Source organism: Lutra lutra, chromosome 4 (genome assembly GCF_902655055.1).
Source record: "Lutra lutra chromosome 4, mLutLut1.2, whole genome shotgun sequence".
Taxonomy (NCBI): domain Eukaryota; kingdom Metazoa; phylum Chordata; class Mammalia; order Carnivora; family Mustelidae; genus Lutra; species Lutra lutra.
In genome coordinates this window covers 167,346,773-167,360,252 of record NC_062281.1, presented here as the reverse complement: position 1 = coordinate 167,360,252, position 13,480 = coordinate 167,346,773, and the positions used below count along the sequence as shown (strand labels likewise).

The 13,480-nt window shown below is 40.1% G+C and overlaps 1 protein-coding gene across 26 annotated transcripts in view; it reads left to right on the top strand.

The window, feature by feature from the left end:
- MACF1 (microtubule actin crosslinking factor 1) overlaps nucleotides 1-13,480 on the top strand; it is a 347,599-nt gene that overhangs the window by 292,343 nt on the left and 41,776 nt on the right. For all 26 annotated transcript variants that reach the window (XM_047723646.1, XM_047723649.1, XM_047723645.1 and 23 more), the window contains 11 exons: nucleotides 150-311; nucleotides 510-680; nucleotides 1,313-1,479; nucleotides 5,884-6,043; nucleotides 6,415-6,741; nucleotides 7,692-7,776; nucleotides 8,283-8,524; nucleotides 9,241-9,447; nucleotides 11,194-11,313; nucleotides 11,742-11,849; nucleotides 12,705-12,923. In XM_047723646.1, the coding sequence (XP_047579602.1) occupies nucleotides 150-311; nucleotides 510-680; nucleotides 1,313-1,479; nucleotides 5,884-6,043; nucleotides 6,415-6,741; nucleotides 7,692-7,776; nucleotides 8,283-8,524; nucleotides 9,241-9,447; nucleotides 11,194-11,313; nucleotides 11,742-11,849; nucleotides 12,705-12,923 (1,968 nt within the window). The remainder of the gene's footprint in view (nucleotides 1-149; nucleotides 312-509; nucleotides 681-1,312; nucleotides 1,480-5,883; nucleotides 6,044-6,414; nucleotides 6,742-7,691; nucleotides 7,777-8,282; nucleotides 8,525-9,240; nucleotides 9,448-11,193; nucleotides 11,314-11,741; nucleotides 11,850-12,704; nucleotides 12,924-13,480) is intronic.

Genomic DNA, 13,480 nt, shown 5'->3' with positions numbered 1-13,480 from the left:
ATAGTTCCCTGTACAAATGGCTTGTTTTCTCTTTTTTTTCTTGCCCCTCTTTTGTTAAATATAAATCTCCCAAGAATGACCAGTCATTGTGTGGTGTAGAGGTTCTGATTGCTGCCTTTAGATTAAATCTTTGACTTGCAATTATCTAGATGTTTCAGAAAGAACAGGTGGATCCCCTTCAAATGAAGCTACAGCAGGTGAATGGACTCGGCCAGGGGTTGATTCAGAGTGCGGGGAAAAACTGTGACGTGCAGGGTTTGGAACATGACATGGAGGAGATCAATGCTCGATGGAACACGCTGAACAAAAAGGCGAGTGGCCAGTGGGGGGTAACTAGTGCCCTGGGATGGGGAGCTTAGAAAAGGCACATCTCAAGCTGAGGTTTCCCTGCAATCTGAATGCAAATACAAATTTAGCAGTTGCAATCTGGAGTTACGGGGTGGGGGGGGCGGCAATCATTTAAAAAGCTCTCTCCTTCCTCCTAACGAGGCCCCACATCTGTGATACAGGTTGCACAAAGGATTGCACAACTGCAGGAGGCTTTGTTGCATTGTGGGAAGTTTCAAGATGCCTTGGAGCCCTTGCTCAGCTGGTTGGCGGACACTGAGGAGCTCATAGCCAATCAGAAGCCTCCATCTGCCGAGTATAAAGTGGTGAAAGCACAGATCCAAGAACAGAAGGTAAGCGAGAATGTTGGGAGGGTGAACTGGAACAGCCGTGGGGAGTGGCAGACAACACATGTGCTTAAGAGTTCAGGAGCATATTCCAGAGTTTTAGGAGAATCCTGACCTACTTTTTGTGATCATGAAAAGAAAAGTGAAAACTGATTCGCCTCATCTTACTTAATCAACCAGCTTCCTGTGGCACATACTGGACCAAACAGTTGTCTGCATTTGTGTTTTCACTCAGAGCTCTGTCTTATGAGATTTTTAGCGTCAGCAGTATTCTGAATAACACAGTATATCATGTATAAATAAGTTTCTGTCTATATTTTTTGTTGGCTTAATTTCCATTTCAGTGCATTTTTCTCCTGGTTCAAAATAAGTTTCCTGTTAGTCACATAGTGACCATCACTCCTCCATTTAAAAACCAAAGTAAGCATATGAGAAGTCCATGCAGGGGTAGCAACTTTGCTACCTCTCATGTTTTTGCCTCAGGTTGGAAAAAAAGCCACCACTACTCGATCCAGTTTAGGATTTGGTGCAGTGGGGCTTGGGGATCTTTTGTTTGTTCGTATTTTCTTCCTTATTTCAGACTGTAAAGTGACCTTGTGTTACCACTCTTCATTCTCCTTAAACATTATGTGCTCTAGTTGCTCCAGCGGCTCCTCGATGATCGGAAGGCCACAGTAGATATGCTTCAAGCGGAAGGAGGCAGAATAGCCCAGTCAGCTGAGCTGGCTGATCGGGAGAAAATCACTGGACAGTTGGAGGGTCTTGAAAGTAGGTGGACTGGACTACTCAGCAAGGCAGCAGCCAGGTAAGGCCAAAGGGGTTTTGAGGAATGGGTCAGAGAACGTGTTTTGTCCAGTTTTTGACTTGCCATCCTTGAGTGCTCTAAAAGGTCCTGGATGAGTCGTAGAGTGTTTGGGCAGGTGTGTCATGGCCTTTTATCTTGAAAGAGAATAAGTTTTCGGAGGTGATCCTCATAATCACAGTCACTCTCAGGAAATAAGTCTCAGCTACTCCAGGAATTTCTGAGAGCTGGAAGACTCATTGCTCTGTGTTGTTGTTCTGCTGAGATATATTCGTGGTTCCAAACCGACAGACACTGACGCCTGCAATCCAGCCAAGTTATTTTCTGAGTTTTTGAGACAGATTTTTTCCCCTTCATATTTATAAGTAATATTTTTTATACTTGGAATTGAAATTTATCATGTTTCTTTTCTGATTGCTTATCCCAATATTAGATGTTTTTGCATCTAGGAGCTAGTCTGTGATTCTCTTAAATACATGGACATTCAAGAGATGCATGAACAATCTTCAGTAAGTGGCCAAAAGACAGGCGGCATACTTTTCTCCTTTAAGGAAGTGCTTTCTCCTTCTGTAGCTATGTACCCAACATTATTTAAGCTTAGTATGTCACCTGAATGTCTTTTACCTTATATTGTCTCCAGTTTTTTAAAAGATTTTATTTATTTATTTGACAGAGATCACAAGTAGGCAGAGAAGCTGGCAGAGAGAGAGGAGGAAGCAGGTTCCCTGCTGAGCAGAGAGCCTGATGCGGGGCTCGATCCCAGGACCCTGCAATCATGACCTGAGCCGAAGGCAGAGGCTTTAACCCACTGAGCCACCCAGGCGCCCCTATATTGTCCCCAGTTTTAAAAATAAATGTTAGCTAGTTAAATCTGTATGAGAGTAGTATAGATGATCATTTATGATTCTTTCAGTTTTCTAGGTAGCCAGTGGCAGTGGTCAGCTAACTAGCTCTTCTGTCTCCTTATTTCCACTGGCCTACAGTGTGCTTGTTTTCTTATCTGGGTTGCAAAGTATTGTTGAACATATTAGTGGAGAAACAAAAATGAAAGAACGCACATTTTTTTAATTACGCTTATTTTTATTTCTAGTTTGCACTGCTTTTTTTTCTTCACTTTGTCCATTTCCATTAATAGTGCCATTAACCTTCCAGTTACCAGGCTTCAAAACTTAACTTCATTTTTTACCCTTTCTCCCCCACTCCTTTGTGTTCCCACATCTATTAGAATGCTAAATTCTGTCCATTTTACTTCCAGAGTGTCTGCCCTGTTCATTCATTTTTCTAATTCCGGCTCAGTTCCTGACTTGGGCTAGTGCACTTGAGGTAGTTCCCCAAACTAACCCATCACTAGTCACTCATCACTCAATTACCACTTAACCATCCGACTTCCCCTTTGCCTTGCTCAGAAATTTAATGACTCCCTATTGCCTATGAAATAAAATCTAAACCCAACATTGGAAGCCCTCAGCTATTTGGACCTAATCTACATTTCTTAGTCTCTGCTCTTCTCACTCCTTATATTATAGGTGAAGTATGCCATATTCCTCAGTATCTTCGGTCACTTCCTAATTCTGTGTCTTTACTGATGGTGTTGCATCTTCCATGAAATACCTGAGTTTATCTTATCCTTTTCTATGAAGCTTTTCTTTGTTCCCCAAGCATGGAATACCTCCATCTTCCTCTTAACTGCTGTAATTCTTTATTTTTACCTTGTATCATTATTTTATGTACTTAATCTCCTATGCCCATAAGCTTATTGAAGTCCTCTGATTTATTTCTGAGGTATCTTTCTATGACGTTTTCCTTCTATCCTACCCACTTCCATCCTCCTAGGCTAACACAGTTTCTGGGTCATTTTAAAGAGACCCAGATTAAATTTCTGGGTTATTTTAAAGAGAAATACCAAGAACAACTGTATTTCTTACAGATATCCTAAAGACTTTTATTTAGATTCTTTAATATTGGATTTTTGATACCTCTAAATTATGTTCACTCTTTGCTACCCCAAATCCTATTACATTGAGTTCTTTAAACTTTGACATTCCCAAATCCAGAGATAAGTCAGAAAGACACAAAAATCAGGGATAATTTTTTTCATTATATACACACACACACACACACATATGTATATACATATGTATGTATATATATAATTTTTAAGATTATGTACTTTAGTTATAGTAATTAAAGATGTGTTTTGAAGGCTGGCACAAACAGATTATTCTGTAGTTCATATTGACATTTAAAATAGCGCTTAGAGCCTGACAATTCACAGACCTGTACCCCTGGGGCAAATAATACATTATATGTTAATAAAAATAATTAATAAAAAAAAATAGCAGGGCGCCTGGGTGGCTCAGTGTGTTAAGCCTCTGCCTTTGGCTCAGGTCATGATCTCAGGGTCCTGGGATCGAGCCCTGCATCAGGCTCTGTGCTCAGCAGGAAGCCTGCTTCCTCCTCTCTCTCTGCTTGCCTCTCTCTGCCTACTTGTGATCTCTGTATGTCAAATAAAAAAAAAAGCATTTAGAGGGGCGTTTGGCTGGCTTAGTCAATAGAGCATATGACCCCTGACCTTGGGATTGTCAGTTTGAGCCCCACATTGAGCCTAAAGTTTACTTAAAAAATAAATAGAGCAGCTTCATATTCTTCAACATTAAAAAAATAGCAATAATAAAAATTAGGGCACCTGTGTGGTTCAGTCCCTTGAACATCCAACTCTTGATTTCAACTCAGGTCATGATCTCAGGGTTGTGGGATTAAGCCCCACTTTGGGCTGTCTGCTCAGCAGGGAGTCTCCTTGGGATTCTCTCTCCCTCCCCCTCTGCCCCTCTGTTTACTGTGCACCTGCTCTCTCTCTCTCTCTCTCTCTCTCTCTCTCAAATAAATAAAATCTTTAAAAAAAAACAAACAACCAAGAAGTTTATTTATTTTTTTTTTAAAGATTTTATTTATTTATTTGACAGAGAGAAATCACAAGTAAGCAGAGAGGCAGGCAGAGAGAGAGGAGGAAGCAGGCTCCCTGCTGAGCAGAAAGCCCGATGTGGGGCTCGAACCCAGGACCTGGGATCATGACCTGAGCCGAAGGCAGCGGCTTAACCCACTGAGCCACCCAGGCGCCCCAAGAAGTTTATTTTTAAAAATTGAAATTAAAACAGTATTTAGCAATACATTTTTCTTTATATTTAAACATAATTGGATTTCCAGATCATTAAAATGGTAAGCCTTTATATTTAAATCATTTTTTATTAAAATAAATTTGTGGGTGCCTGGGTGGCTGAGTTGGTTAGGTGTCTGACTCTTGATTTTAGTTCAGGTGATGATCCAGGATCCTGAGATCAAGCCCCACATGAGACTTTGTGCTCAGCACGGATTCTCCTTGTCCCTCTGCCTCTGCAGCTCCCACCCATGCCCCATATGCACACCTACACTCTCTTGCTATCTCTCAAATAAAGAAAATAAATTTGTCCAGGGTACACAGCATAGGATCTGGCACACATCCTGTTCAGTAAAGGTTTATTGAACTAAAGTGCATCATATACTTCCAGGCCTTTTCAAATGACACAGCCTTTAGTCTGTTCTTAGTGATTCAAAGACATAATTATGACCTTATATTTTAATCTGTGTGCTAATCCAGTTCTGTAGTTGTTTTTCTTTCACTTTCCTATCAGACTCCCCCTCCCCTGTGTAATTTTTAATCTATAGGATACTTGAAATCTAAGCTTATTTAGTATGGATACTATATTAAATGAGATTTGAGATTCCAAGTGAGCTGTGAAGTCTATAATCTTTTGACTGCCATGTGTGTTGGCAAATTCAGCTAGTCTGAGGTCATTTTTTTTTTTTTGCCTTAGATCTGGATTCAAAGTTGTGTTCTGGTGCTCAAAATCATTGGAATGAGGGAGATGGTGAAGGAGTTCTAGTTCATAGTCTGCCTTTGCTCCTCATATGCTCGCTTTTCTTAACTCAGTGAAGGTAGCAGTGACAGGGAGAGAGAAATGAAAACTGATAATTTTTTTGACTCCCTTAAAACTTCATTTTGGTCTCATATTTAGATGATGCGTGTGCTACATCCCCTAAGAGAGCATTAGAAAGTCTGATTCAAATCCTTATTGCATTGTTACTATTCATTGGGTGAACTAGACAAATCTTTCTTTAAGCCTTCAGGGTCAGTTTTCTCTTTTGTAATAGTGAGATAATAATTCCGCCTATCTTACAGGGTGATGATAGAACCAAAATAAGGGAATGTTTATGGCAAGCCTTTAAAACCACAAAGTAATATGTATATATGTTCTGTTTACTATTAATACTTAAAATGTACCCGCTAAAGATTGGTATTTCACTGAACGTAGTACTATTAGTCTTAATGTGAATTTTTGCCTGAGCAGTTTGTTCTATATATTTGTGTAGGCAAAAACAACTGGAAGATATCCTGGTTCTGGCCAAACAATTCCATGAGACAGCTGAGCCTATTTCTGACTTCTTATCTGTCACAGAGAAAAAGCTCGCTAACTCAGAACCTGTTGGCACTCAGACTGCCAAAATACAGCAACAGATCACCCGGCACAAGGTAGGGAGAGGCTGTGGCAAATGAAAACACAGCACTGCAGTCAGAAAGCCTAGAAATTAACTGCCTCTAGCAGTCTAGAAGATACGTTTGGCCGGGGGAGGGATGTTGGGGGGGGGTGTTAAAGTTTAATTTGAAATATGGTCAGATTATCCATGGGAATAGTCACATCCTTGAAGTAAAAATAACAATAGACCAATAGGCTGCCATCAGGAAAAAACAGCTTTTGTTCTCACTTTTTATATTATTTTTGCCTTTCAGTAGGTGAACTTTTTATATTATTTAATTTATTGTATCATTTGTTATTCATTGTTTCATGTTTACTTTTCATTTATTCTGTTTCTGTTATTCATTTTTTCCATCTGGATTTCCAGGCTCTGGAGGAAGAAATAGAAAGCCATGCAACAGATGTGCACCAGGCAGTCAAAATTGGGCAGTCCCTCTCCTCCCTGACATGCTCTGCAGAGCAGGGAGTGCTGTCAGAAAAGCTAGACTCCTTGCAGGCCCGATACAGTGAGATTCAAGACCGGGGCTGTCGGAAAGCAGCCCTGCTTGAACAAGCACTGTGTAACGCTAGACTGTTCGGGGAGGATGAGGTGGAGGTGCTCAACTGGCTGGCTGAGGTTGAGGACAAGCTCAGTTCAGTGTTCGTAAAGGATTACAGACAGGATGTCCTGCAGAAACAGCATGCTGACCACCTGGTATTCACGTTTTCCATTTTTATCAGTCATGTTATGAAGTTATTTTGTAATTTTGATTCATGTTTTTCTTCATTTCTTTTCTCTTTTTCATTCCAAACAATTTAATTTTATACATAAGCACATAGTTATAGACTTGTTGCTAAGGACTGATCTATTCTTAGATGAGTCCATGGAAATACTTGCCCTTAAACTGAATCAGTAACTCTGGAAGATCCAGAGTACAGTCAGGGGCCATCCCATCTCCAACTCATGTTTTACATCATTAGGTCAGGTATCACTCGGTTTCTATCTGAGCAGTTTTACCAAAGAGAATGTAATTTAACAAAGCCAAATACCTAAACAATGCCAGGGTTTGACCACATAGCTGTAACTTCTGAAATTTTTTCTAGGTTTATGTGCTCAAATTCCAGGGATTGTCATCTTAATAGAAAAAAAAATTGTTCTTTTCATCTAATTTTTATGAAATTTCTTAGTAAAAATAGACAAAGCAGTTGTTTTGTTGTTGTTGTTGTTAATGACCTAAAATTCTGCTTCATTGACTTCAGATATTGAGAATTTTTAAGCAGGATCCTGATTGAAGTCAGCCTGTTCTTGCTGACTTTCTTCTCTTGAACTTCCTGAGTCTTGGTTTTGGACATAGTAGACATTTTTGCTGAATTCTACTTCCTTCATTCTTGGGCTCAGGTTTGGTACCAGTGTATTGGTAAAACTGATTTAATTCTACATCTCTCCCTATCCAGTACAGGGGAGAACTTGCCTATAAGTATCAGATTTAATTTTTCTGAATATTTAATGGCATAACCAAAGAGATAATGAAGGAATCGAATATCCAATGTGTAAACTAACCTGGTATTTGTCTCTTTACTTTAAACTTGGTCTCTTAAAGATCTCACCTTTCTTTCCCTTTGTTGTGCCATAGTTTTAAGATTAATGCTGTTCTTTCGTTTCAGGCTTTAAATGAAGAAATCATTAATAGAAAGAAGAATGTAGATCAAGCTATTAAAAATGGTCAGGCTCTGCTAAAACAAACCACAGGTACTTGGAAAGTGCATCTCTTCACCTCTCTGTAGTCACTCAATCACATCTCCCAGGAAATAAGCACCCTGCACTATCCACTTCTCTTTGTATATAAGATAGGTTATATTCACTGATTGTATTACCATGTGATCCTGGAGACTGGCAGCATGGGGTCCTATTTCCTATAACCTTGTCTCACGTTTGTTTGTAGATGACGGCTCCCCCTACCTTCCAGTATGTGTAAGGCCAGCAATCATGGAATGGTGCTGGGAACATCTAGAAACACCTGCAGTTGAATTCAGACCTTAATAATCTCAGAAATACCTTCTTTTGTCAATTAGAAGGTTTATTTCCCACCTCCCTTAGTGTGGAATGGTAGGTGAAATTGCTACCATAGGGAGAGAGCATCTATAAAATGCAAGCTCTACATTGAAGAAAGGGGGATTAAAGAGACTTCCTGATCCCTGGAAGGAGAGTCCCTCATTTCCTCTTAAATATAAATGACTGCACGCTGTCCCCCACAGGTGAAGAGGTATTGCTTATCCAAGAGAAACTGGATGGAATCAAGACTCGCTATGCAGACATCACAGTCACTAGCTCCAAGGCCCTCAGAACTTTGGAGCAAGCCCGGCAGCTGGCCACCAAGTTCCAGTCTACTTATGAGGAACTGACTGGGTGGCTAAGGGAAGTGGAGGAGGAGCTGGCAGCTAGTGGAGGACAGTCTCCCACAGGGGAGCAGATACCCCAGTTTCAACAAAGACAGAAGGTGAGCTGTCATGTCACACAGTAAAGGGAAAAAAAATTTACTCTTAAAATCCTTAAGTTCAGATTTTTAAGTTTTATCGCCAACTGTCTCTACCTTAAATCTAAACCAAAAAGTTCTGCCCCCTTTGTTTCTTGTTTGCTCATGGACAATAAGATCTGACATAAAGGCAGACTTATTAAGACTACTTGCTGTGGTCTGAAGGAGGGGAAAAAGACTGAATCAGATCAGTCTGATTGATTCAGACTGACAGACTGACTAAACAGATCCCAGGGAAGTTTTATTTTAAAATTTACTTTTGTAACTCATTCTCTGGAGAGTGCTTCATGGTTATATTTGTTTTTCCTGCAGGATCTAGTACAGTTCTAGATGTGCAGAAATACTGTGTAGGTACTTATTGAGTTAAATGCCTGTGCTTAAAGAATTATTTTATCATTTCTACTGAAGTAAAGAGAAAAAAAAAAAAGAAAGAGACACTCTTTGTTTTACCCAGAGACAGTCTAGCCAAAGAAGTGTTGCAGACAGTTCTAAGCAGCAGCTAAGCCTTAAGTCAGGCTGTGGAATGACTGAAAAATCTGAGACAAGAAAAAAAATAAGTGGAGGAAGGAGGTCAGAGCCCTGCTGGGATGTGTGGTAGAGATAGCACTTTCCACCCAGCACAGCTGCTAATGTGCTTAATTTAGCAAGGAATGGCCTGAAAACTTTTTTTCCCTCCTTAGGAATTAAAGAAGGAGGTCATGGAGCACAGGCTGGTGTTGGACACAGTGAATGAAGTGAGCCGTGCTCTCTTAGAGCTGGTGCCATGGAGAGCCAGAGAAGGGCTGGATAAACTTGTATCTGATGCCAACGAACAGTACAAGTTGGTCAGTGACACTGTGGGACAAAGGGTGGATGAAATTGATGCTGCTATTCAGAGATCACAACAGGTAATGTTTATAAACACCTCTGCATTAATATTTTAGGCAGCAGTGATATATATATATAAAGTATTGAACTATGACCCACATAAATACAGGCTCAGGAATAGGAATAATGAGATAAAGCAAAATCTGATGTAACAAATTATTTCAGTGATGGGAAGTAATTGGATCTTAGTTTGACCAAAAATATTTTACCCTTTTTGAGAAGACAGGAATTTGTGGTAGAATCTGTGTGAGCCCTCTTCTCAGCTACTGCCCCATTAAGAGGCAGATTCTGATAGAAGTAGATAATATCTAGGATCAAAAGGTCTAAATACATCCCAGTCTTAGTTTGACATAATCAACTGTTTTAGCATTAGCTGGGGGAAGAGGGGAAGGAACCAAGAACTATAATTACTATCAAATATGCTAACCAAAATAGCAGAGCCATCCAAAATAGAACCTTCCCAGTAAACACAGGTGTCATATTTCCCTCAATTTTTTTTTCCTTCCTGCTTTCGGGAAAAAGTTATTTGCTTTCCTTTGTAGCTGGATGTGCACCTATTAATGTATCATGGTGCAAAGTAAATACAACATGACTTCGTGGGTTCAGTGATGAGCAAAATCTTTGTGAACCACGTAGAAGTTTGCTCTGATTTCAGGTGTGTCCCCAACGTGTCTTTATTGATGTCCCTAATCTTGGCCAAATATTTCAGTATGAAATTTATCATGCTTGGGAGGAGTTTATTTTCCTCTTTAAAAAGATAGTAGGTAGGTTGGCAAAATTGAAGAAGAGAAGAAATGGGGGGCCCCTCATTAAACAGCAGTCACATAGAACATGTTCTTCATTTTTCTTAGTTTCTGCATGACCCTTTAAAAGTTGGGTGTTCTCCTGGATTCTTAACACTTCTTCAGCTAAGCAAGTACTTCCTAGTTAACTTGACTTAACTGTCTGCTGCCATTTTTAGTGATATATTTAAACATATGACAAAAGTACTCTTCAGTGTATGGGTAGGAAAAAGAACTGGCAGAAAGAGCACAGGCTCATAAAAAGATTGTGATAAGAAGTGTATTTTTAAAGATTTTATTTATTTGGTAGAGATCACAAGTAGGCAGAGAGGCAGGCAGAGAGAGAGGAGGAAGCAGGCTCCCTGCTGAGCAGAGAGCCCGATGCGGGGCTCGATCCCGGGACCCTGGGATCATGACCTGAGCTAAAGGCAGAGGCTTTAACCCACTGAGCCACCCAGGCACCCCAAGAAGTGTATTTTTAAGAGTGTCAGTTTTCATTGTTGTTTCTAGCTATAGGACCACTAACTGGGTTTTGTTAACTTCTTTCTAAAGAAGTTGAAATAGGATCGACTCATATTTTTTGAAGTATAATCCATTCAAAAATTTTTTTTTATATTTTATTTTATTTATTTGACACAGAGAGACACAGTGAGAGAGGGAACACAAGCAGGGGGAGTGGGAGAGGGAGAAGCAGGCTTCCCGCTGAGCAGGGAGCCTGATGCGGGGCTAGATCCCAGGACCCTGGGATCAGGACCTGAGACGAAGGCAGATACTTAGTGACTGAGCCACCCAGATGCCCCTAATCCATTCCAAGTTGTCTGCATCTTGATTTATGATTTTATGAACTTCTCCCCCAGTTTTGTCTTTACTTTGTAACATAAACCATATTAGTGAAAATCCAGGCCTTTCTGTGTTGAAGAAATTCTAAGGAGATGGACTTTTGTTATATGTAATTGGCTCATTTTCCTTTAATATGTCTATTAGTATGAGCAAGCTGCTGATGCAGAACTAGCTTGGGTTGCTGAAACTAAACGAAAACTGACGGCCCTGGGTCCAATTCGCCTGGAACAAGACCAGACCACAGCTCAGCTGCAGGTACAGAAGGTAAGTGTAACACAGATGTATCCCCTGTGCCCTGAGTGAGTAGAATCTTCACCAGCTTAGAGTGACTATAGGAGAGTTTCTGACTATCTTAGGTGGAATAATGCAATTTCATGATGATGGATAGAGATTAAAAATATTTAAGAACAGGAAGAGATTCTTTGCTTTGTGAAAAGGGAGCAAGAGGCTCATTAATTCAGGAAAGAATAGTTATCAGTTTTCTGGATGATTTTTAGGAGAGACGATACTTTTGTAAGCTGTTAAAAGATAAGCACTAAAGATGTATGGATAGGCAAAGTGTCATACTTCATAGAAGAGTTTTGATGTGGCTTCATCAGAGCAAGGAGTTTTTCATAGACTTTTGTCTAACATTTCAGTAACAGGCTTGAGGTCCTTTTACTTTGTGATCTAACTCTAGTTCACTCTCAAAGGCTTTCTCCATTGACATCATTCGACACAAAGATTCAATGGACGAACTCTTCAGTCATCGTGGTGAAATCTTTGGCACATGTGGGGAGGAGCAAAAAGCTGTGTTACAGGTGAATTGCATTTATTTATTCACCGTGTTCTTCTCTTGACCATGATGCATCAGTGCAGTTATGAACTGATAGTTAAGGTTTTTTCTTCTCTGTCACGATAATGGTAATAAAGTGCAGCTTGATGTTCTGGGGGCGTTCACATCCCTAACCCTGTGTGTGCAGATGTCCAAACAGTCCTACTGTGTGATAGGAAACATATTGCAAATCCATTTTCTTTATAACAGAGGAATTGCTTCTTCAGTCCGTAAGGATCTTTTAGTTGCCTTTCAAAGTATCTATAATGGATTTTTCAGAACCATATGCAGATATTCTTTCTTCAGGTCCTTCTAAATGATCAGACCAGTTTTGTTTATTTTTGTAAAGGTTATGGTTACACTGCTTCCTCAGAAATACTCATAAATCGAGCTACTTGCTTTAAATGTATGAAGCATAAGTGTTGGGTTTATGGAGACGTTTTTCTCAGAGGAAGAGAGCCAAGTGAAAATTGATGGGCAGAGGGTCCATCACAGGCCCTGAGTTGTTCTGTCTTGAACTGACTCGCCATAATTAGGCTGTGTCTGAAGTTGTGTGTCTTCACTAAAAGGTTAATGCTGTGTTGTGCTTGCTCTGTTTGACTGTCTTTGAAACTACTTTCATATGTTAAAAAGTCTAGAAACAATATATATGTGATGAGAAAAAATAGAAAATTCAGGTAAGTATAAGGAAAATATAAATCACTTGTAATTTTTCTCAATCTATTTCTAAGCATTAAAAACTAAAGAAATCCTTTGGTTTTTAATGTGTGATATACACTGACATTTTTCCTTAAAAGAAGGGTTCGTAAGAGTAATAAATGTTATACTTTATTATTCATAGGAAAAGACAGAATCTCTAATACAGCAATACGAAGCCATTAGTCTGCTCAATTCAGAGCGTTACACCCGCCTCGAGCGGGCCCAAGTCTTGGTGAACCAGTTTTGGGAAACTTATGAGGAGCTCAGCCCCTGGATTGAGGAAACCCGGGCACTGATAACACAGTTACCTCCTCCGGCCATTGATCATGAGCAGCTCCGGCAGCAGCAGGAGGAGATGAGGGTAAGGAGCATGCTGGCTTTTATTTCATTGCACAAGTGAACATGGGCTCCACGATTTATTTGAAAACAGCATGTTTATCAGTGCCTGTCGGGTATAAGTACTGTGTTATGAAGTTAATTCTTTTTTTTTTTTTTTAAAGATTTTATTTATTTATTTGTCAGAGAGAGAGAGGGAGAGAGAACAAGCACAAGCAGACAGAATGGCAGGCAGAGGCAGAGGGAGAAGCAGGCTCCCTGATGAGCAAGGAGCCCGATGTGGGACTGGATCCCAGGACGCTGGGATCATGACCTGAGCCGATGGCAGCTGCTTAACCAACTGAGCCACCCAGGCATCCCATGAAGTTAATTCTTAATCCGTTAGCATTTCTTTGCATAATACAAATGCATACCTGAATTCTTTCCCTGGTCCTTAATATGAACACATTAAAGAAAAGCATGGAGATGTCAGAGCCCTGAGCATTGCAGAAGTGAAGAACTAAGTGAACATCAAGGGAATTTTTCATCTTTCCAGCCGCAGTGGGATGTTGTGGGATGGGTGTGGCTGGGTGGCTTTTTCCG